This window comes from Carassius auratus, chromosome 30, assembly GCF_003368295.1.
Source record: "Carassius auratus strain Wakin chromosome 30, ASM336829v1, whole genome shotgun sequence".
Classification (NCBI taxonomy): Eukaryota; Metazoa; Chordata; class Actinopteri; order Cypriniformes; family Cyprinidae; genus Carassius; species Carassius auratus.
The window spans coordinates 27,191,964-27,213,179 of NC_039272.1; the positions used below are offsets into that span (position 1 = coordinate 27,191,964).

At 41.4% G+C, this 21,216-nt stretch overlaps 1 protein-coding gene across 1 annotated transcript; it reads left to right on the forward strand.

Moving 5' to 3' along the window:
* Positions 1-2,835: 2,835 nt before the first annotated feature.
* Positions 2,836-20,926, forward strand: LOC113049839 (guanine nucleotide-binding protein subunit alpha-14-like). Its single transcript, XM_026212505.1, has 7 exons — positions 2,836-3,306; positions 5,135-5,319; positions 5,421-5,575; positions 13,662-13,790; positions 13,874-14,003; positions 14,113-14,266; positions 19,695-20,926. Exons 1-7 carry the CDS (start codon positions 3,186-3,188, stop codon positions 19,883-19,885), a joined length of 1,065 nt encoding a protein of 354 aa, XP_026068290.1. The 5' UTR covers positions 2,836-3,185; the 3' UTR covers positions 19,886-20,926.
* Positions 20,927-21,216: the final 290 nt, after the last annotated feature.

The following is a 21,216-nucleotide window of genomic DNA, read 5'->3' on the forward strand; positions in this document are numbered from 1 at the left end:
TACTTTTTTTTAATAAACTTTTTTATATAATACTTCTATAATGAGACACTTAAAGACTCTTATTTGAAAAAAGACATGGTCATTGTATAACTGTACAATTTACACAAGCCATTGTGCTTGCAACAAATTAATTAGCAACAAGGTAAACTGCATTGTTTCATTTACCTTCATTCTGTGAGTAATTGTCTTTGGTGACTACAATATTATTGCATGGAATAGTAATCCTCTCATAGTAAAGTTATCAAAACCAATGGTCAATTTATTATAACTATTTCTATTCATTTATTTATTTAAATGTTTCTTTGTCTTAATGATCTACTCTTCAGCTCTGAACCACCTTCACTGCTTTGGTCAACCAGGGAATGGAGAGAATTTCTGTAAAGGAACAAGAAAACATTTAAATAATAATAATAATAAATGGGAAACAAGGAATAAAGCTGCTACCTGATCTTCTGTATTTCCTGCTGGAACTGAAAGATGCTCACCCTGATGTGGACTGAATCTATGTCCTTCGCCTGGAGTTTGGCATAAAGGAGGTTCACATGTGGCATGATGATGTGATCTCTCTGACAGTAACAAGGTCAAAGTCACCTGAGTCTCGTATAGTTTGAAAACAGCAGATGAGGTCTTCTCTGTGCTCAAACACTGAATTGATGGCACGGCTGTGGAAGTTCCATCTGACTCTGCTTGATGTTGGTAGTCTATGGGCAACTATTAATCAAGGACATCGGTGTGCTTGGGTGACCTTGAGAAAGAGCTGGCAAATCCTCCAATAAATTTTTTTCATTTTGGGTATGTGAGAAGTGGCCTGTTGCATTATCAGATTGAGTTGATGTGCATTGCAGTGGATGTAATGGGCATTTGGGTACACATCTTGCATCTTCCTTTGAACACCTTCAGTGACACCCCTCATTACGCTGGCTCCATCATACGCTTGGGAGATGAGTTTATTCTTCTCACCCTCTGTAAGGATGACAGCAAGATGCTCTTTTAGTGCTGTAGTTGAACGCAGAGGAATAAACTCAAAAAAGCTCTCCTGTACATTGCTTTTAGCATCAATGTACCAATACCAATTAGAGCTTAGCCTCAAATCACATGTTTTTCAAAAGTGTTTGTACCTACATAGACACTCATTAGCCCGAACGCCCCTATTCACCAGCCCCCACTGCATATGGCATCCACTGCCATGGTCACGCCACTCGGATTGCTTCAAATGAGACCGCTTCATTATTGGCTTTATGACCGAGTCCCGAGATGGACATGGCAACACGGCACTCACCGGGTCTCATTCACAACGTCCTGTCGCCAGACTTTCAGGCCATGTTTGGACCTTGCCTTTCTTCGGGTGGGAGTTCCCCTAGTGCAAGTGTCCAGGCATGTTTTTGTCTCAACAGATACCTCTGCCATAGGCTGGGTGGCCATGTGCAATGGGCAGGCAGCATCGTGCACCTGGACAGGGTCTCGACTGCAGTGGCACATCAATTGACTTGAGTTGCTAGCAGTATTGCTTACACTGCACTGCTTCAACTGCAACCACCAGGGCGGTCACAGCTCGCCTGCCATCTCCTCATTTGGACTCAGATGCATCTGAGGTTGCTTCGGGCCCTTGACATTCCAGGCGATCTCAACTGAGCAGCCGACAAGCTCTAACACCAGCCTGACCTTTCCGGGAGAATGGCGACTCCACCCCTAGGCATTCCAGCTCATTTGGAGACACTTCAGGGATGTTCAGGTAGACCATGTAGACCTTTGTTTGCCTTTCTAGACACACCCCACTGCCAGCTGTTCTACTCCCTGTCTGAGGGGTAGTAAACACCATCATTTCAGCTAGATCGCTCTCTACAAGACATGCTTTTGTACTGAAGTGAAACCTGTTCATCGATTGTTACCCTTGTAGATACCCGATCCTGTTGCTCTCCTTTCTGCAAGAAGGGTTGGAGCGAAGGCTGTCTCCCTCCTACCTCAAAGTGTATGTCACTGCTATTGTCGTGCATCACGATGCAATGAACGGCAAGCCTGTAGGGAAGCACAACCTGGTCATCAGGTTCCTAAGGGGTGCAAGGAGGCTGAATCCTCTGCACTCCACCTTGTACCTTATTGGGATCTCCCCACAGTCCTGTTGCGTTTGAAGGAGTAGCCCTTCGCACCCCTGCAGTCAGTAGAGCATAAGTTTCTGTCGCTAAAGACAGTGCTCCTGACTGCACTGGCTTCGGTCTAGTTACAGTTACTATCTAGTTACATATGGATGTGCAAGCTGTTTGTCTGGGTAACATTTGCACGTCCTTGGCCAAGCAAGTGGTTTAAGCTCATTGAATAAAATGATTTAATGAGGACATGTACTCTATTCACATTAGAGGATAACCATCTGCTATAGTATCTTCTCTGCCTCTGGTAGTTTCAAATTTGATAAAAGATCTTAAAATTTTAATTCTGCATGATTTTGCCCTGCTGAACCCCCCCCCCCCCTTAAACCAGTCTAGGTTGCTAATCTTAGTTGGTTTAAGCTTGTTTAAGCTGGCTAAGCTGGCGTTTACTTGGGATCAGTCTGACCATCTGAAAAGTGCCCAAAAACCCTATAAAATCAGTCAACAAACAAGTTTTGTTTAGTGTCATTTTGAGAAAGAGGTGTAATGCTACAACAAGTTCCTTGTATGCAACATGATCTTCAGACTTGGACAAGGTGCACAAGAAGAAAATACCCTTACCCTCATGGCATGCCAAACCTGTACAACATTCTTTCTTCTGTGGAACATAAAAAGATAGATTTTAAAAGATTGGTTCTTTCTTTCTTATTTGCTTGTCGATACAATGGAAGTCAATGGGTACCAAAACTCGTGAATTAGACATTCTTTTAAAACGTTGGGTTCCAACGTGAGAATGTTACACAATTTACAATTTTAAAATGGCATTCTTCACCTCCCATGTTCATGATTTTTCCTGTTGGTTTTAATAGAGAGCAATTGAGACTGGTTTAGAGGAAAAAGGAAACTAATGCCATATGTGACACAACCCACCTCATCCATTGAACAAGGAAGAAACTGTACCTGTAAATTACAGTACATCAGGTTAGTCCTGAGGTAGGTGTGTTTCAATAGCCTTTATTTAAGACGAGTTTTTAACACTGGTAAGTCTTTGTTGAATGTGTTAACTGCAAAAAGTACTGGAGAAGTTTTAAGCTGTTCAGGATGGGGGACTGCTGCTTGTCGGGTGAAGACAAAGAAAGGATCAGGATTCACAAAGAAATTGAGAGACAGCTTAAGATGGACAAGCAGGATTCATCCCGACAACTGAAACTTTTGCTTTTAGGTATGCACTTTTCTTTTCTTTTTTTATGTATGTAGATTTATTTTAGAAAATTTGTAGTGGTTAGTGTAATTAAGTTGTTCACCATATAAAACGATTAAATTGCCAGATGTTATGTACTAAACCTTTTATACATTAATTATAAGGCTCACAGAATTCACACTTCAAATGTTTAGGTGACATGTTTCCTCGGACTGTTAGTGGTCACATGCAAATATATGCAAAAGTATATCAATGGAAAGCCTTTCATTCTCACACAGCACAGCATTATTTTCTGTTTTTAATGAAACTAAAATGCAAGTAAGCATGTCAAGATATTTGCAAATATAATGCAAAAAGGAACAATGTGTGAATTCCTAGCGTAGGATCTACTCATAGGATCAGCTCCATCATGTCCTATATGTGCACTTGCATCATATAAAACATAAGCAGTTATTTATGTGTTTGTTAATTTATGTTTTCCTTGATATGTACTTATGCATTTCACATTATATTTTTGGTTAAGTTTGTTTCTAATCGGCTGAGTCCATGCCAGTTTAATAGAAGAACAGATGATTGAGATTATCCAGTGTTTCCTCATTTTAACCATGATAACAAATCTCCACCCTTTTAGCAAAACTCCCAATTGTCAGTCCTGTCTGGCATGTAATAGTTGGCAGTAATCATTGACATCCAGCACTGTAATGTCAAAATTATTTTTGTATGGGTGCATGTGGCATCATATTTGGTTACGTGTTATCAAACTCAAGAGACTGAGTTTGGTGTTCTGTGTGGATTTATCTACTATTCAGTTTTGAAGCAAACTACACTTTTGATGATCATCGACTTGATTGCACAGATATTATTTGAACTGAACTGAGCTTGGCGATGACATGAATGAATCATTGATGAACAGACTTTAACTGAGAATTTGACCTGTTTACTATTGTCCTTTTGCATTACTGACACACTATTTCCTATTTTAATACTGAAAAGCTGCTTTGACACAATCTGTACTTTTAAAAGAGCTATATAAATAAAGTTGACTGGACCACAAAGAGAGACACAAAAATAAAACATTAGTCAGTAATAACCAATACTCATCACAATAATCTAATTCACAAGTTATTAAACAACTTATTGTATAGACTGTTTTACTAAATTATAGTTTCTAAATATAGTTGTTTAACTATGGTTTCATATTAAAACAAATCATATTCAAACCATTTACACCTTACTGGCAGACCATTCTGATCACACAATCACAATGTTCATATCCTAAAGCAAACATGCAAATTAGGAAATCCATATTAGGTGTCTATGTCAGGTCTCTGTGCGTTTCTAAAAATAAGCACGAGTGTATAGATACTTTCCCGACATATTCTTGTATGAAAATTTCAGTTGATGAAGGACTGTCTGCAGTCTACCAGTTTGAACACTTACATTATTAGTTAGAAGGAAATAGTTCACCCAAAAAAGACAATGGGGTCATGTATTCATCCTTATGTTTGTTAAAGACTTTGTTCTGTGTAACAAAAAAGGAAGATGTTTTGAGGAATGACCAAGCTGTATTTCATGCAATACCAAATCTGAATATGTAATCTGAATCTGAATCAATAATGCAAACTTCAGGATTTTTGAGACAAATTCATACGTAGCTCTAGTAGGAGTAGTATTGGATTGTAAAAAGATAAAGCTTTAAAAGAAGGTTTAAGAGAGTAAGGTTTAAGTAAGGTACTTATTTTCAATAAACTTATTTTCATTTTTGGTAATGGAAAGACCTCTCAAATTAAACTTTTCATATAGTAATGCATGATATCTCACAACAAAATCGTTCCATATCCTTTGACAGGCACAGGGGAGAGCGGGAAGAGTACTTTCATCAAGCAGATGAGAATCATTCATGGGAGTGGCTATACAGAGGAGGAGAGGAGGGCCTATGCCAAGCTGGTGTTCCAGAATATATTTTCTTCCATTCACAGCCTTCTTCAAGCCATGGAGCACCTAAACATTTCTTTTGTTGATGGAAAAAACAAAGTATGCACCAGGAATTCTGAGACAAAGTATATGTTTTATTAGACATGTTAAATATTTTAGCTCTCTCCTCATAACTATAATCTTATCTATGTGTGTTGTAGACACATGCTGCAATGCTTAACAGTGTGATGCCTGAAACAGTACAGTCACTGGAGCCTAAACATGCTGAAGCCATCAAGAGTGTGTGGAAAGATCAAGGTCTGCAGAAATGCTTTGAACGCAGGAGAGAGTTCCAGTTATCAGACTCGGCCAAATAGTAAGTGCACTAAAGATTACATTTTTCACAATGACAAAAGCTGATTCCAACTGCAGGCAGCATAATTACTAAAAGCAGATTCCACTTGTTTTGTGTTAGGCCTTGGTATTTTTAACTGACTCGATCCTAATCATCTGAGTGGGCTGTTAGGTTTATATTTAGTGAGCATATCTGCAATGTATTTTGGTTCTAGGTCATTGAGTGATTTATAAATGCGTAAAAGTACTTTAAAATCAATCCTAAATGTGACTGGAAGCCAATGTAAGGACCTGAGGACTGGTGTGATATGCTCAGATTTTCTGGTTCTAGTCAGAATTCTGACAGCCGTTTTCTGGTTGAGCTGCAGCTGTCTAATGGTCTTTTTGGGAAGGCCGGTGAGGGGCCCATTACAATAATCCACCCTGCTGGTGATAAAGGCATGAACAAGTTTCTCTAAGTCTTGACTGGAAACAAAACATCTAATTCTTTCAATGTTTTTTAGATGATAGTATGCTGATTTAGTTACTGCTTTGACATGACTACTGAAACTAAGGTCTGTCTCCAGAATCACACCAAGATTCCTGACTAGAATTTTAGTTGTTTGACCCCTAAAGTCAAGGTATGCATTAACCTTGAGAACTTTAATTTTGTTTCCAAATGCAATGACTTCAGTTTTTTCCTTGTTTAACTGAAGAAAGTTCTGGCACATCCAAATGTTAATTTCATCAATGCATTGGCAGAAGGAGTCAATGGGGATGTAGTCATTTGGAGATAAGGCTAGGTAAATCTGGGTATCATCAGCGTAGCTGTGATAGGCAATTTGGTTCTTTCTCATTATTTGACTTAGTGAGAGCATATACAGGCTAAACAAGAGTGGTGAAAGAATTGAGCCTTGTGGGACTCGGATGTCAACTTAGACTTATGCTCTTCTATACTCAAATAATAACCTCTTCCATCTAAGTATGACCATTTGAGTACCATCCCAGAAAGTTAGACCCAGTTTTCCAGTCTCTGTAGAAGCACTGAGATCTAGTAATACCAGCACTGTTATTTTGCCAGAATCAGAATTTAATAAAGAATGTAATCTTATTGAGCGCTGTCTCTGTGCTGTGATGCTGTCGGAAACCAGATTGAAAATTGTCAAAGTATCCATTTGCGTTTAAGTTTTTGTTCAGCTGATTAAAAACTACCCCTTCTATAATTTTGTTATTTATATAATTATAATTTGTGGAAGAGTTCCAGAAAGAAGTGAGGCGTTGTGCTGAAATAACAGGAGGATGCAAGATGCAAGTAAACTCATTTTATTGAATGTGAATTCTGGGACCGGGGCTTGTGGATTAATGTGAGAATAAAACACGGGCTTGATTTTAGACACATGGAAGGTGGGGTGAATTCTCCTGTACGCAGGAGGGAGTTTGAGTCAGACTGTCACCAGACTAATAATCTTGGTGACAGGAAACAGGCCAATGAATTTGGGAGCTAACTTGTTAGACATGGAGCAGAGAGGAATATTCTTGGTAGAAAGCCACACTCTTTGACCCACAACGTAAACGGGAGGCTTTGACCGGTTGTGATGGGCCTTGGCCTTTATGCGCCCCCCTGCTTGGAGTAGAGTTTCACGGGATCTAGTCCAAGTACGGCGACAGCTCTGAACGAATGCGTGAGAGGAGGGGACCGCAACCTCGGATTCAAGACTCTGAAAAATTGGTAGCTGGTAACCTAAACTACACTTAAATGGCGAGAGGCCAGTGGATAACACTGGTAACGAATTTTGGGCGTACTCCACCATGGAAAGCTGTTGGCTCCAGGATGACGGATTCTTGGCAACCAAACATCGCAACATTCTCTCGAGGTCCTGATTGGCTCGTTCAGACTGACCATTACTCTGGAGATGATAGCCCGAAGACAGACTGACCGTGGCCCCCAGTAACTTACAAAATTCTTACCAAAATTTGGATACGAATTGGGAACCCCTGTCAGAGACCACGTCCATCGAAAGACATGATCTAAGACTGTGACCGCTGTCTCCTTGGCTGAAGGTAATTTGGGCAAGGGGATGAAATGTGCCACCTTCGAGAACCGGTCCACTACGGTTAAAACAACCGCCATGCCATTGGAGGGCGGGAGGGCGGTGACAAAATCTAGAGTGATATGGGACCAGGGACAGGCAGCGGTTGAAGTAGCCTGTCTAGGGGTTGGTTAGATGTCTTACCAGTGGCACAGACTGAGCAAGCCAAAACAAAATCGTGAATGTCGCGAGCCATTAATGGCCACCAGAATCGTTGCTTAACTAGAAAACTAGGATGACAAGATGACTCCTGGATGACAAGCCATGTTGGAGCAATGACCCCATCGAATTTGATTTGACCTCCCATACCAGAGTGGAGATGACAAATTTCTCAGGTGAAATACACTCGGGAGTGACCGGCCGTTCAGATGGATCAAAAATACGAGCAAAGAATCGGGTTTGATGTTTTGGACCCCGGGCGGCACGAGAGAACAAAATCAAAACGTCCGAAAAAAAGAGCCCACTGAGCCTGCCTGGAGTTGAGTCTCTTAGCCGATCTGATGTATTCAAGATTCTTATGATCAGTCCAAACGATAAAGGAACCCTGAACCCTCTAGCCAATGACGCCATTCCTCCAACGCTAACTTAACTGCCAACAACTCTCTGTTACCAATGTCATAATTACGTTCGGCAGGCGATAGTCGATGAGAAAAAAACACGTAGGGATGCATTTTGTGGTCTTAGGAAGCGCGTTGTGAAAGCACTTCTCCTACTCCCACCTCTGACGCGTCGACCTCCACCACGAACTGACATGTGGGATCATGGGTAGCAAGAATGGGAGCCAAAACGAAGCGACTTTTGAGGTTGGTGAACACTGCCTCGATAATGTTCTACCACCTGAATGTCATTCGGGGGGAAGTCAAGGCAGTCAGAGGTGCAACTAGTTGGCTTAAGTTGTAAATGAAACTCTGGTAAAAATTGGCGAACCCCAAAAACCGCTGTAGGGCCTTACTGGAATCTGGATTTGGCCAATCTTCCACAGCCTTAACCTTGTCAGGATCAATGCGCACTCCCTCAGAAGAGATGATGTACCCTAGGAAGGGAACAGACTGTGCATGAAATGAGCATTTCTCCGCCTTGACAAAAAAAAAAACATTCTCTAACAGTCTCTGGAGCACCCGTCTGACGTGTTCAACGTGTTCCTGGAGAGACGAAGAAAAAATCTATATATCATCCAGGTAAACATATATGAATTGATCTACCATGTCTCCCAACACGTCATTCACGAGTGCCTGGAAAACTGCTCGGCTGTTGGAAAGCCCGAAGGGCATTAAAAGCAGTTTTCCATTCATCCCCCTTCCTGATGCGAACCAAATGATATGCATTGTGTAAGTCCAGTTTCGTGAAAATGGATGCTCCCTGCAACCTCTCGAAAGCTGAAGACATCAACGGCAAAGGATAATAATTCTTTAACGTGATGTTGTTCAGCTCTCGGTAGTCAATGCAAGGTCACAGAGAACCATCCTTCTTCCCAATGAAAAAGAACCCCGCCCCCTCAGGAGAAGAGGAAGGCTGGATGAACCCAGAGGCCAGAAAATCAGAAATATATTTCTCCATGGCCTCCCTCTCGGGAAGAGAAAGAGAGTAAAGTTTGCCCCTATGCGGAGTTTTACCTGGCAGTAGATCTATCGCACAGTCATAGGAATGATGCGGAGGGAGAGAAGCAGCACAGGACTTACTGAACACCTGCTTCAGGTCGAGGTACTCCGCGGGCACGTCAGACAAATCCTCTGCCTTACTCTGAAACACAGAACCAGACACAGAGGGACAGGCAGACACTAAACAGGATTCATTACAGTGGTTACTCCATGTGGAAATAGTGTCAGTGCACCAGTCGACCCGGGGGGTTGTATTTGGAAAGCCACGGGTGTCCCAAAACCACTGGTGCAAGTGGTGAGTCCATGAGTAGAAATGAGATGATTTCTGTGTGATTGCCAGAGGTGATGAGGGTGATACTTTCAGTGGAATGAGTAATCTGGGGAAGAGTGATGGGGATCTGAAGTTTAATAGCCAGTTTGATGTCCATGAAATTACCCTCCGCTCCCGAAACCAGGAGTGCGATGGTGCAGTGTATCGACGTCTGCCATCTTAGTCTTACGGGGAGGAGGGTCGATGGTGGTGATGAGGTCTTCTCGGCGGAGATCCCACCCGATAGTAGCCTCATACTTACTACCGGGCCTGCTCTTTTACCGGACAGGAGTGGATGAAGTGGCCCGCCCGGCCACAGTATAGACAAAGTCCCTGGGATCTCCGCCTCTCCCTCTCCTCCCGGGAAAGCCGAGCTCTCCCCACCTGCATGGGCTCGTGTTCGAATGCGGGGCTGACCGCGCTCGCACCACTGGGCTGGTGGTCCTCTGTGCTGGGCTGTGGACGGCTGGAGCGCGTCAACCTGGTCACGCGATTCAGACGAAGAATGAGTTCTATCAGTCCGTTCAGCGTCTCTGGTAAGTCAATGGCATAAATCTCCTTATGAACACGGTCAGCCAGCCCAATGCAGGAACATATCCGACTGTGCTTCCTTGTTCCAATGGCACTCTGCGGCCAGGGTAAGGAACCAAATGGAAAAGTCTGCCACAGATCCTTCCCCCTGTCGCAGTTCAGCGAGTAATCTGGCCGCCTCCTTACCCGCCACTGCACGATCGAAAACTCTCTTCATTTCTTCGGAGAATGCATGGAACGAGGTGCAGCAGTTGTGTCCGTTCTCCCACACCTCCATTCCCCAAAGCGCTGCTCTCCCTGACAGTAGGGTTAATACAAATGCTATCTTTGTCTGTTCGCTCTGGAAAGTAGGTGGCTGTAAGGCAAAATGCATGGAACATCTCGTGAGGAATGCTCTGCAAAATTCAGGCTTAAAAAAGAGATTTTTAAGGGAAAGAAGTGGAATGTTATGCAATGGCCAAGTCAATCACCTGACCTAAATCCGATTGAGCATGCATTTCACTTGCTGAAGACAAAACTGAAGGGAAAATGCCCCAAGAACAAGCAGGAACTGAAGACAGTTGCAGAAGAGGCCTGGCAGAGCATCACCAGGGATGAAACCCAGCGTACGCTGATGTCTAATTGATCTCCAGACTTCAGGCTGTAATTGACTGCAAAGGATTTGCAACCAAGTATTAAAAAATGAAAGTTTGATTTATGATTGTTAATCTGTCCCATTACTTTTGGTCCCTTAAAAAGTGGGATGTACATATACAAACTGTTGTAATTCCTACACCGTTCACCTGGTTTGGATGTAAATACCCTCAAATTAAAGCTGAAAGTCTGCAGTTAAAGCACATCTTGTTCGTTTCATTTCAAATCCATTGTGGTGCTGTATAGAGCCAAAAAGATTAGAATTGTGTCGATGTCCCAATATTTATGGACCTGACTGTATATAGTGCCTTGTGAAAGTATTCATTCTCCTTCATTTTTTTCCCCACATTTTTTTATGAAGTAGCCTTATGTTAAACGGCTTTAAATTACTTTTTTTACACATCAATCTACACGCCATTCACCATAATGACAAAGCAAAAACAGAACTGGCACAACCTTGTGAATGTGTTAAAAATAAAAAAAACTGAAATACGTACATTACGTAAGTATTAATACCCTTAACTAAATATTTAACTGAAGAACCTTAACAGCCTCAAGTCTTTTTGTGTATGATGCGACAAACATTTCACATCATTATATGACAATTACCTGCCATTCTTTTCCTTGCCACTTCTCCTCTCATGCTTTGTCAGGTTGGATGGGGGCAGATGCACATTTTCAGGTTTATTTAAAAAATTTGACTGGGTTCAATCCAGAGTATGTGAGCGGAGCGAAGTGGAGTGTCAACAATTCCCCATATGCGTTCCGAGCATTTAATAATCACTCCACTCCAGCTCCGCTCTGGGTTCAACTTTTCAAGCTCCCGTTCCACTCCACGTTCACTGATACCAGAAACAGCGCTCCACCTTTGCTCCGTGGTTATAGTATTTCAGTATGTTTGAAATGTTATGTTCATAACGTAGCCTATATTAAAATTAAAATATAAAAATAAAATAACAGGAGTGTTTCAAAGTGGCTTAGGCCAATGTGTGCAAAAAAAAAAAAAAAAAAAATCATTATTGTTAAATCGATTGCATGTGAATGTGCTGTACCTGTTTAAATCATGCATTCACCAAAAAATATTTAGTAAAAGGAATAGACAAATTCCTTGAGAACTGGCCTATAACTTCCCTTTCGGCTATTTCCGTCATTACAACCTTCTGATTTGAGTGATTCATCTGTATCAAGTTATAGCTAAATAGGTTTAACAATTCATTGTTGCTAAATATGCAGTTATATTACAGGCCGTTGGCATGAATTGTACTCGTGGTGGAACAAGGGAAAACCACAGCACTCCAACTTTTAAAAAATCCCTTCCTGACTCCAGTCAAAATCACACCGCTCCACTCTGCGCTCCGCTCATATACTATGTTTCAGTCTCAGGCTCTGACTGGGCCACTGAAGGACATTCACAGAGTTGTCTATAAGCTACTTTTGCTATGTGCTTAGTCATTGTCCTGTTGGAAGGTGAACCTTCTACCCAGTATAAGGATCTGAATGCTCTGGACTGGGTTTTCATTAAGGCTATCTCTAAGTTTTGCTGCACTATACTTTACTTCTACTCTGACAAATCTTTTATTTTTAATACATTTGCAAAGATGTTAAATACATGCAAGTGTTTGCATTTATATATGTCAGAGAGCCCCATTCACCAGCTCTGGACTCCATGTCCCAGAATCCTCCCCAGCTCACACCTCAGTCTCAGTTCTCAATCACAGTCACAATCACCAATTACCAATCAGTTCTAATCTCCCGCACCTGCTGCAGCTCGTCAAGCTCCCCTTTATCTGCTCGCTCTCCACACTCCCTTGTTGTCTGGTCTACTGTTCACATTACTGAACTATACCACACTCGCTTACCTCTGTGTCCCTAGCCTCTGTTGTAAAATATTGTGAAACTTTATTGCAATTTCTAATATCACTTTCCATTTTCATTTACTTTACTTTCTATTTCTGTGATGCAGCACTGAATTTTCATCAGCCGTTGCTCCAGTCTTCAGTGTCACAGTATATTATTCTAATATGCTGATTTATTATCAGTGTGGAAACTGTTGTGCTAATAATTTTTTGAAACGTGATACTTTTTTCTTTGATAAATAAAAAGTTAAAAAGAACAGCATTTATTCAAAATAGAAACCTTTTCCAACAATATAAGTCTTAACTATCACTTTTTGTATCCATTTATCACATCCTTGTTGAATAAAAGTAATAATATCATGAAAAAAAAAAGAAAGCAAGAATTTACTGACCCTGGACATTTGAATAGTAGTGTATATTGTAACATGAAATTAATATTTTGAACAAATGGTGTGCTTTTTTAAACTAATTACAGAATCCTGAAAAGTATCACATGTTCCAAAAAATATTAAGCAGCACAACTGTTTCCAACATTGATTGTAAATCAGCATGTTAGAATGTTTTTATATTGCAATTATATATATAATAATAATAATAATAATAATAAATTAATTAATTTTTTAAAATTAATTAATAAGAAAAATCTTTAAAAAACATTACAAATCTTACTGATCCAAAAAAATTTGAACAGCAGTGGGCATGTTTTTGTGACATATCAGGACACAACTTTGTATAATGACATGGGTATTACACAGGTATTACAAGGAGAGGGTGACCCATGCCCCCATTTTTCAAAACGCTTATAAATCATACAGAATGAGGTTTTTTGAGAAAGTAAAAATGCACAAAGTTTCCTGTGAGGGTTAGGGTTAGGGGTAGGGTTGGTGAAGGGCGATAGAATATACAGTTTCTACATTATAAAAACCATTACGCCTATGGAATGTCCCCACTTTTCACAAAAACAAACGTGTGTGTGTTTGTGTGTGTGTATGTGTGTATATATATTATACTGTCACTGTGCAATAGTAATCTACATGGTTTCTCAAAGTGTGTTTTATTTATTTCTTCTTCTTTTTATTATTCTCTTTCTTCTTATTGTTTTGTTTACTAGTTACCTTGATGAATTTGACAGAATATCTGCATCCTGTTACTTGCCAACTGTTCAGGATATTTTGAGAGTCAGAATTCCAACCACAGGCATCATTGAGTACATCTTTGACCTCCAGACAGTCATATTCAGGTAACTCTATAATTATATGGTGGTGTGAAGAAGGATAACGGACTGTGACCCATTTTATAATTCAAAACCTCTTGTTTTTGTAGAATGGTCGATGTTGGAGGCCAAAAGTCAGAAAGACGGAAGTGGATCCATTGTTTTGAAAATGTTACTTCCATCATTTTTCTGGTGGCTCTGAGTGAGTACGACCAGGTCCTGTATGAGTGTGCAAATGAGGTTAGACACTTCCCTACATTTTCTTAGTAGCTTTTCTGGGTTATTGAGATTTTGCATCATTACATCGTAGATGATTAAATTCTGTTGATGTGATTTTATACCTCCCCAGAACCGCATGGAGGAGAGTAAGGCACTTTTTAAGACAATCATCTCCTACCCCTGGTTTCAGGAGTCCTCTATCATCCTCTTCCTCAATAAAACAGATATCCTGAAGGAGAAGATCTCAAAGTCACACCTTGTAGACTATTTTCCACAATACAGAGGTTGGAGTGCCAAAACCACAGCTTATGCATTTTTATCTTGTTTTTCATTGAAACAACAAACATTTACATGAGACGCAGCACAGCATAAGGCTTTCATAGATATCTTGTTTTTTTTAATGATAATTTGTCTTACCAAACTGGCAGATTTATCTCGGTTTAGGTATAAAAATGTTAAAAAATTAAACAATTAGTAGAGTGAGACAGTGATAATGTATGAAAAAGACAAACTCTCAGACTGATTTTATTTTATGCTGTTTATTGATTAACAAATATTAATACATGTCAATTATTGCACAAAAGATAAGTGCTGTGTTGGGGAAGCTATTTTAAAGCCATGAATAAATTTGAGATATTATAATAAATCGTCTCTAGGTTACGTATGTAGTATGTAAGTTTCTCGAGGGAACGAGACGCTGTGTGCGACTCTGAATATCATATCATATCTAATCTGTCTCATAGAAGAGCGTGACATCACGGGCAGGGTGACGTAAGCGCCCAGGAAGCTATAAAGGCATGAGCCTTTCCCTAGAGGAACTAGGGTTACATACGTAACCTAGAGACGTTCCTCTTCAGGAACTGAAAAATCAAGATAGGTAGGGGCCACTGCAAGCGTCCTACTCTCCTCAGAGAGGTAATGGCCAACAGAAAGGCGGCTTTAAGAGTCAGATGTCTGTCTGAAATATCTTGAATGGGCTCAAATGGAGGTTTGCACAAAGCCTCTAACACCACAACCAAGTCCCACGGGGGAATACGGGACCGTACTGGAGGTCTCAGACTCAGCATAATGCAGAGGAAACGTGTAACTAAGGGGTGTCTTCCCAAAGACTGACCATCGAGAAGGGCATGGTAGGCAATGGCCACTACGTAAACCTTCAGCGTGGAGTGGGTCAACCCTGCAGAGAGCCTGGCCTGTAGGAACTCCAGAACTGTACCAACTGGGCAGTTTGCTGGGTCTAGCTGGCGGTCTCAGCACCATGAGGTGAAGAGTTTCCACCTCAGGGCATACAGTTTCCTCATTGAGGGATCCCTGGATTGGAAGAGGGTCTCAACAACCTCCGTTGAGAGACCGGATGCTATTAGTTGTGCCCCCTTAGGGGCCACACCCACAGCTTTCACAACTCCAGGTGAGGGTGAATTATCGTGCCCTGTGCCTGTGAGAGTAGGACTGTCCTGATCGTTATCTCCCATGGAGAGCCATCGAGAAACGAGGCCAGATCTGCAAACCATACTTGGCCCGGCCAGAACGGAGCTACTAATAACAGATGGACCCCGTCCCGGCGTACTCTCACCAGAACTCCCAGGAGCAGAGCAATAGGGGGAAAGGCGTACAGACAAAGCCTCGGCCAGGTCTGTACCATAGCGTCCAGTCCCAGAGGAGCTGGATGAACTAGAGAAAACCAAAGGGAACATTGTGATGTCTCTTGAGTCACAAAGAGGTCTACTTGAGCTCTGCCAAAAACTCCCCATGTCTTCCATTCCCCAGGCCTTGACCCCTGCCTCAACAGTGTGTCTGCTCCCACATTTAGTTTCCCAGGAATATATACTGCTCTTAATGAGAGGAGTTTGCTCTGGGACCACACAAGGATCTGGTGCGACAGCTTTTACAAGGGACACAAACACAGACCTCCATGGTGGTTGATGTAAGAGACCACTGATGTGTTGTCGGTGTGCACCAACACATGGTGACCCCTTAGGTCTGGGAGGAAGTGCTTCAGTGCACGATAAACTGCTAGCATTTCTAGACAATCAATATGCTATGTCAGATGGCGACAGCTCCACAGACCACGGGCAGGGTGGCCACTCATGATCGCACCCCAACCAGTGAGGGATGCATCCATTGCTAGTATTACATGGAGACAAGGAGCTCCCAGCACCGGGCCCTGATTCAAGAACCAAGGTTTCTTCCACATGTCAAAGGCACAGAGGAAGTGCCACGTGACCTTGATAGTCCGAAGTGGATTGCCCCTCTGGGAGAATCCCTTGGTCTTGAGCCACCACTGTAGGGGTCTCATGTACAGCAGGCCAAGAGGTATCACGTTGGACACAGCTGCCATCAGACCCAACAATCTCTGAAATTGTTTGACAGTGAGTGACTGGCCTTTTACTCTCTTGACTGGGATGAGGATCAACTCAATACTAGCAGGGGACAATCGTGCCTGCATCGTGGTCGAATCCCATACTATGCCTAGAAAGGTGGTTCTCTGAACTTGAGAAAGTACACTCTTCTTGGCATTCAGTCTCAAACCAAGCTTCCCCATATGTGCGAGAATGACATCTCAATGCCAAGCCGCAATATGCTCTGACTGAGCTAAAATCATCCAATCGACGATATAGTTGAAAATGCGGATGCCCTGCATGCGCAGGGGGACCAGAGCCGCATCTACCTACACATTTTGTGAACGTGCAGGGCCAGAGTGCAAGGCCGAGGGGAAGCACTTGATATTGGTAAGCTTCGCCCCCAAAAGCGAACCTCAGAAACTTCCTGTGTTGTGGAAGGATGGATATGTGGAAGTATGCATCTTTGAGATCTATTTTGACAAACCAGTCCTCGGACCTGATCTGAGCTACAACATGCGTGATCGTGAGCATTTTGAACTTCAGTCTCATAACAGATCGAATTAAGACCCGTAGATCTATGATCGGATGCAACCCCCATCCTTCTTTGAAATTATGAAATACCGGCTGAAAAACCCGGACTCCCTGCCTTGAGGAGGGACCACCTCGATGGCCTCCTTCTCTGATAGTGTTTTCACTTCCTGTTCCATAACCAGAGCCTGCTCGGGGCAGACTGTCGTCGGGGTAACCCGTTGATTATCGGTGGTGCAGAGCCAAACTGAATACGGTAGCCTTTTCCTACTGTATGCAGGACCCATACACCCCTCTGATGAGTGCCTCCCAGCCTGAAGTATGGCCCTCAGATCCGCCTTAGGGTGGGAAAAACCCTGGTTCAGAGCGTTGCTTCAGCCTCCGGTCCTGACGTGGGGGTGCGTGGGCGGCAATGCTCTGACGATAGACTGAGAGCGATGCTCCCGCCCAGCAGCCCCTCCAGTATAATTTCTCGGAGTGAGATAAGTGTCATTATATTCCTCAGAATTTAATGCAAACAAACAATCAGACAAGTAAACACGGTCTGCCTGGTTGATATAATTCATATCTAAGATCTCATAGTCAGATAAATACTGAATTTAATTCCTCAGAATTAATGCAGTTAACCAATCAGACGAGTAAAGATGATCTGGTTTTGGTAAGATTCACATTAAAACTGAAACTGATGTAATACACGCGTTGCCTCGGCAACACGCGAGCCGCTTAGTCACACAAACAATATCTCCTCGGAGATAAGTAGTTGCAGCTGTGAGTTCACAGAGGGGGAAGGAACCGCTCCATACCCTCCAGCAGATCTTATCTGCGAACCCAGCGAGTGCAGGCATCGCTCCGCCTCGGTGAAAACGGGAACGCGAGGAACGCTGGCGAAGACTCCCTCTCGAGAAGAGTCCTCCGGGATCGAAGCGTCCACACTGGCCTGTACCAGTGCAGGCATTCGGCTCCCTCTAGAGCAGAAACAGCGTGCTTCAATCCCTGGCAGACCGCGCACAGACCATGTATCCCCACTCGTGATGAACACACAATCTGAAACGTGATCTGGATTCGCCTTTCAGATGTCTCGTCTTAGCTTTGCTCTTTGACTATTGCTTACTCTTTGAGGAGCTAATAGTGACAAACAACAATGAATAATACTGACAAGACAGAATGATATGCACACACAGAGCGCTTGCTGAAATACATGAGGCTGACACCAGCTTCGCGGCTCATGCCTTTATAGCTTCCTGGTCGCTCTTCTATTGAGAATGAGGAGTTGTTGTCATAGCACAAAGCCCCTCCCTCGATATCACAGTCTCCGCCATGTTAGCAGGATACCGGCGGCAAAACTTTGTTTACATGTTTAAACAACACATGTAACAACATGTGTTGTTAACTTGGTAGTAGAGGAGGTTCTCGCAATTCTGCACTGTTTTACCATGGCTGGAATTTACTGCTGCGTTAAAAACTGCTCCAGTACCTCTCACGATACATATGGAAAACATAGGAACAATGGAATACAGTTTTTTTTAGGTTACACCAAGCGCAAAACAGTGGTATTTGGAGAAGCTTTCAAGCATCCAAAATATACCCAGACGAGCTCCCTGCAGCAGCACAGAGACCTGGACCATTTACCTCCATGCACACATATGGACATTGGGAATCATATTGTTTTTGGTTTAAGTTACTACACAATGCAGGAGTTTAAAAGCCACAAGTCTTTGGAAAGTTACGAGGCTTTCTGCTGTGGCTGGGTCCATCTACAGCAGGTGATGAAAACAGCGTTGTACTGCCCAAAGTAAGTATATTCACATGTGTTTTAGTGTATTGTAATTACATTGCATTTAGAATGCATTTCTTGACCAAAATGACAAAGTAGTTAACTGCGACTGTTTCGTAAACACTAGATTGTAACGAGATGTTCAATGTATACAAACGTTTCCAACATGTTTTGATGTAGGCTAAAGCTGTGTATGTTTAGTTATTATTTGATTTTAGCCCAGTGACACATACTGTACCAGGTATTTGTGTTGGGGGCTGCAAAGTGGACAAACCAGTTCTGGGTTAGCTAGGGTAGTTAAATGTGTGATTGCAAGATGTAAATGTCCTGTTTAGATTAAAGCCATTAACAGCGTGAATGCAGGGTGACTTACATCGTAAACTATATAATTCACAATGTCCATATGTGTGCATGGAGGTAAATGCTCCAGGTCTCTGTGCCGCTGCAGGGAGCTCGTATGGGTCGATATTTTGGATGCCTGAGAGCTTCTCCAAACACCGCTGTTTTGCGCTTGGTGTGAGTTTGTTCCTGTAAGGTCCCATTTCTTTTGCCTTATGTTTTTGCATTGCTTTGTTTTCTTCCTTTTCTTTCTCGTATTCGTAGATCCGTCTCGATCTGTTCCGCCGACAAAATAAATACACAAAAATCAAAGATCTCTGAAATGCTGCGTATCCTGCAGACCCCTCCCAAATCAACCCAAATCGGCACGTGACTCCTCACTGTCAATAAAACAGATTAGATATGATATTCAGAGTGGCTCATGCTAAACGCGTTCCCCAAAGCGTTTTCGACGCAGCTCGAGTTCCTGAAAAGGAAATACATTTTACTTCACCACACAATGAAAATCATGTGATAATTTCCTCACCCACATGTCATCGCAAATCCACAGGTTTTAAAACATGTTTCATATTCTTTCATAATTTTTGTCCATGCATTCCAAAAAGTCCACCCAACCAAAAGATTCACATAAAAATAAATGTGAGTTAGCCCAACACTGCTAAAGTATTTTTTGCTTACTATGGAACTATTTTGTAATTATGTAATCTATGTTATCTGCTCATTCCACAGGCCCTAAAAAGAATGCAGACGCAGCAATGAACTTCATCTTGACTATGTATGAGGAGCAGAACTCGGACACACATAAAAACATCTATTCACATTTCACCTGTGCAACCGACACTAAAAATATCCGCTATGTTTTTGACGATGTGAAGAAGACCATTGTGAGGAACCACCTCATTGACTTTAACTTGATTTAAATGGCAAAAATACTTTTCCATACAGTATATGGCTACATTGACCTCTGATTCAGTGAAAATATTAATGTGATCTGTATGTGAGCACTGGGATTATGGCAAACTATATTCTGTGAATTTAGTGTGTTACCTACCATACCTGCATTGGCCGATATTAAAAGGATTGTCCACCCAAAAAGAAATGTCTAATTTTGAGTTTTGCCAAAGAGAGAAAGTCATACAGGTATGGAAAAATACGAGGGTGAGTAAATCATAAAATAATTTTCATTTTGGCGAGAATTGTCCATTTAACTTTATTATTAGGGACAATATTTATCCTTTGGAATGTATTTTCAGGGGCTTTTTTTCCTTCATAAGGACATTTTTACAACTGTAGGCTATTAAAATCCAAATCATGCTTTATAGGCCCACAGAAGAATATAATAAAATTGATCAAATATTCTATAACAACACAAAAACCAGTTTAACAATTATTATTAAATTACGTTTCACAGCCCTGACTACTTCCCATCCATATCCTATTCCTAAACTTCCCAGTAAGCAAAATCTACCCAAAGTCAAACCTTAAATATTTGGCATCAAATAAATGACTATTTTCTTTTATCACTGACACTTCATGTGGCCATCTTAGTTAGTATGTGCTATTATATTCTATTTCCACACAAGATTTGAATGAAATATGAATTAAGACAGGCTGGCATAAAAGACAGACTTTGAATCCATGCAAATAAATTGTAGCCACTGTCTTTGCTATTCAAATAGTTTCTCCAACGCTGACATGGATAAAAGAAAGATACTTCAGTACAGATAGTTTCAAGTCTTTACACTCTCAAAATAACATGTTTGTAGATATTTACTCTATGTACAGTTAAAATTTCTAGTGTGACTAATTCTAATTCTAATGTGATTCTTTAGGTAGACGCAAATTGATGTGTGACACTTTAGCATGTCAATAAAACGTTACTTAGTTTTGCAAAACATGCAATATTGTGTTTAGTGCATGAGCCAAAATAAAACATTGCATGTCAAATGCATTTTAACACTTAATTCTGTCAAGCAATTATTTATTTATTTCATATACGTATTTCATATTTGCTACTTTTACGTACTTGCAAAAGAAAATCTTACAGTAATCTTTTTTTTTGTTGTTTAATTACATTTTAATTTTTTTACAATTGCTCTGGTCTTCTGTGATCACATGACAACTCAGCTTGTGTTAATGCAGAATTTCTTGTATTATTTATGCATTGTTTAGTATTAAAAGTGGACAAAATAAATAATGTAGGAAATAGAATGGGTAAACAAGATATGGAGACCAGAAGTCTGTTCATGTG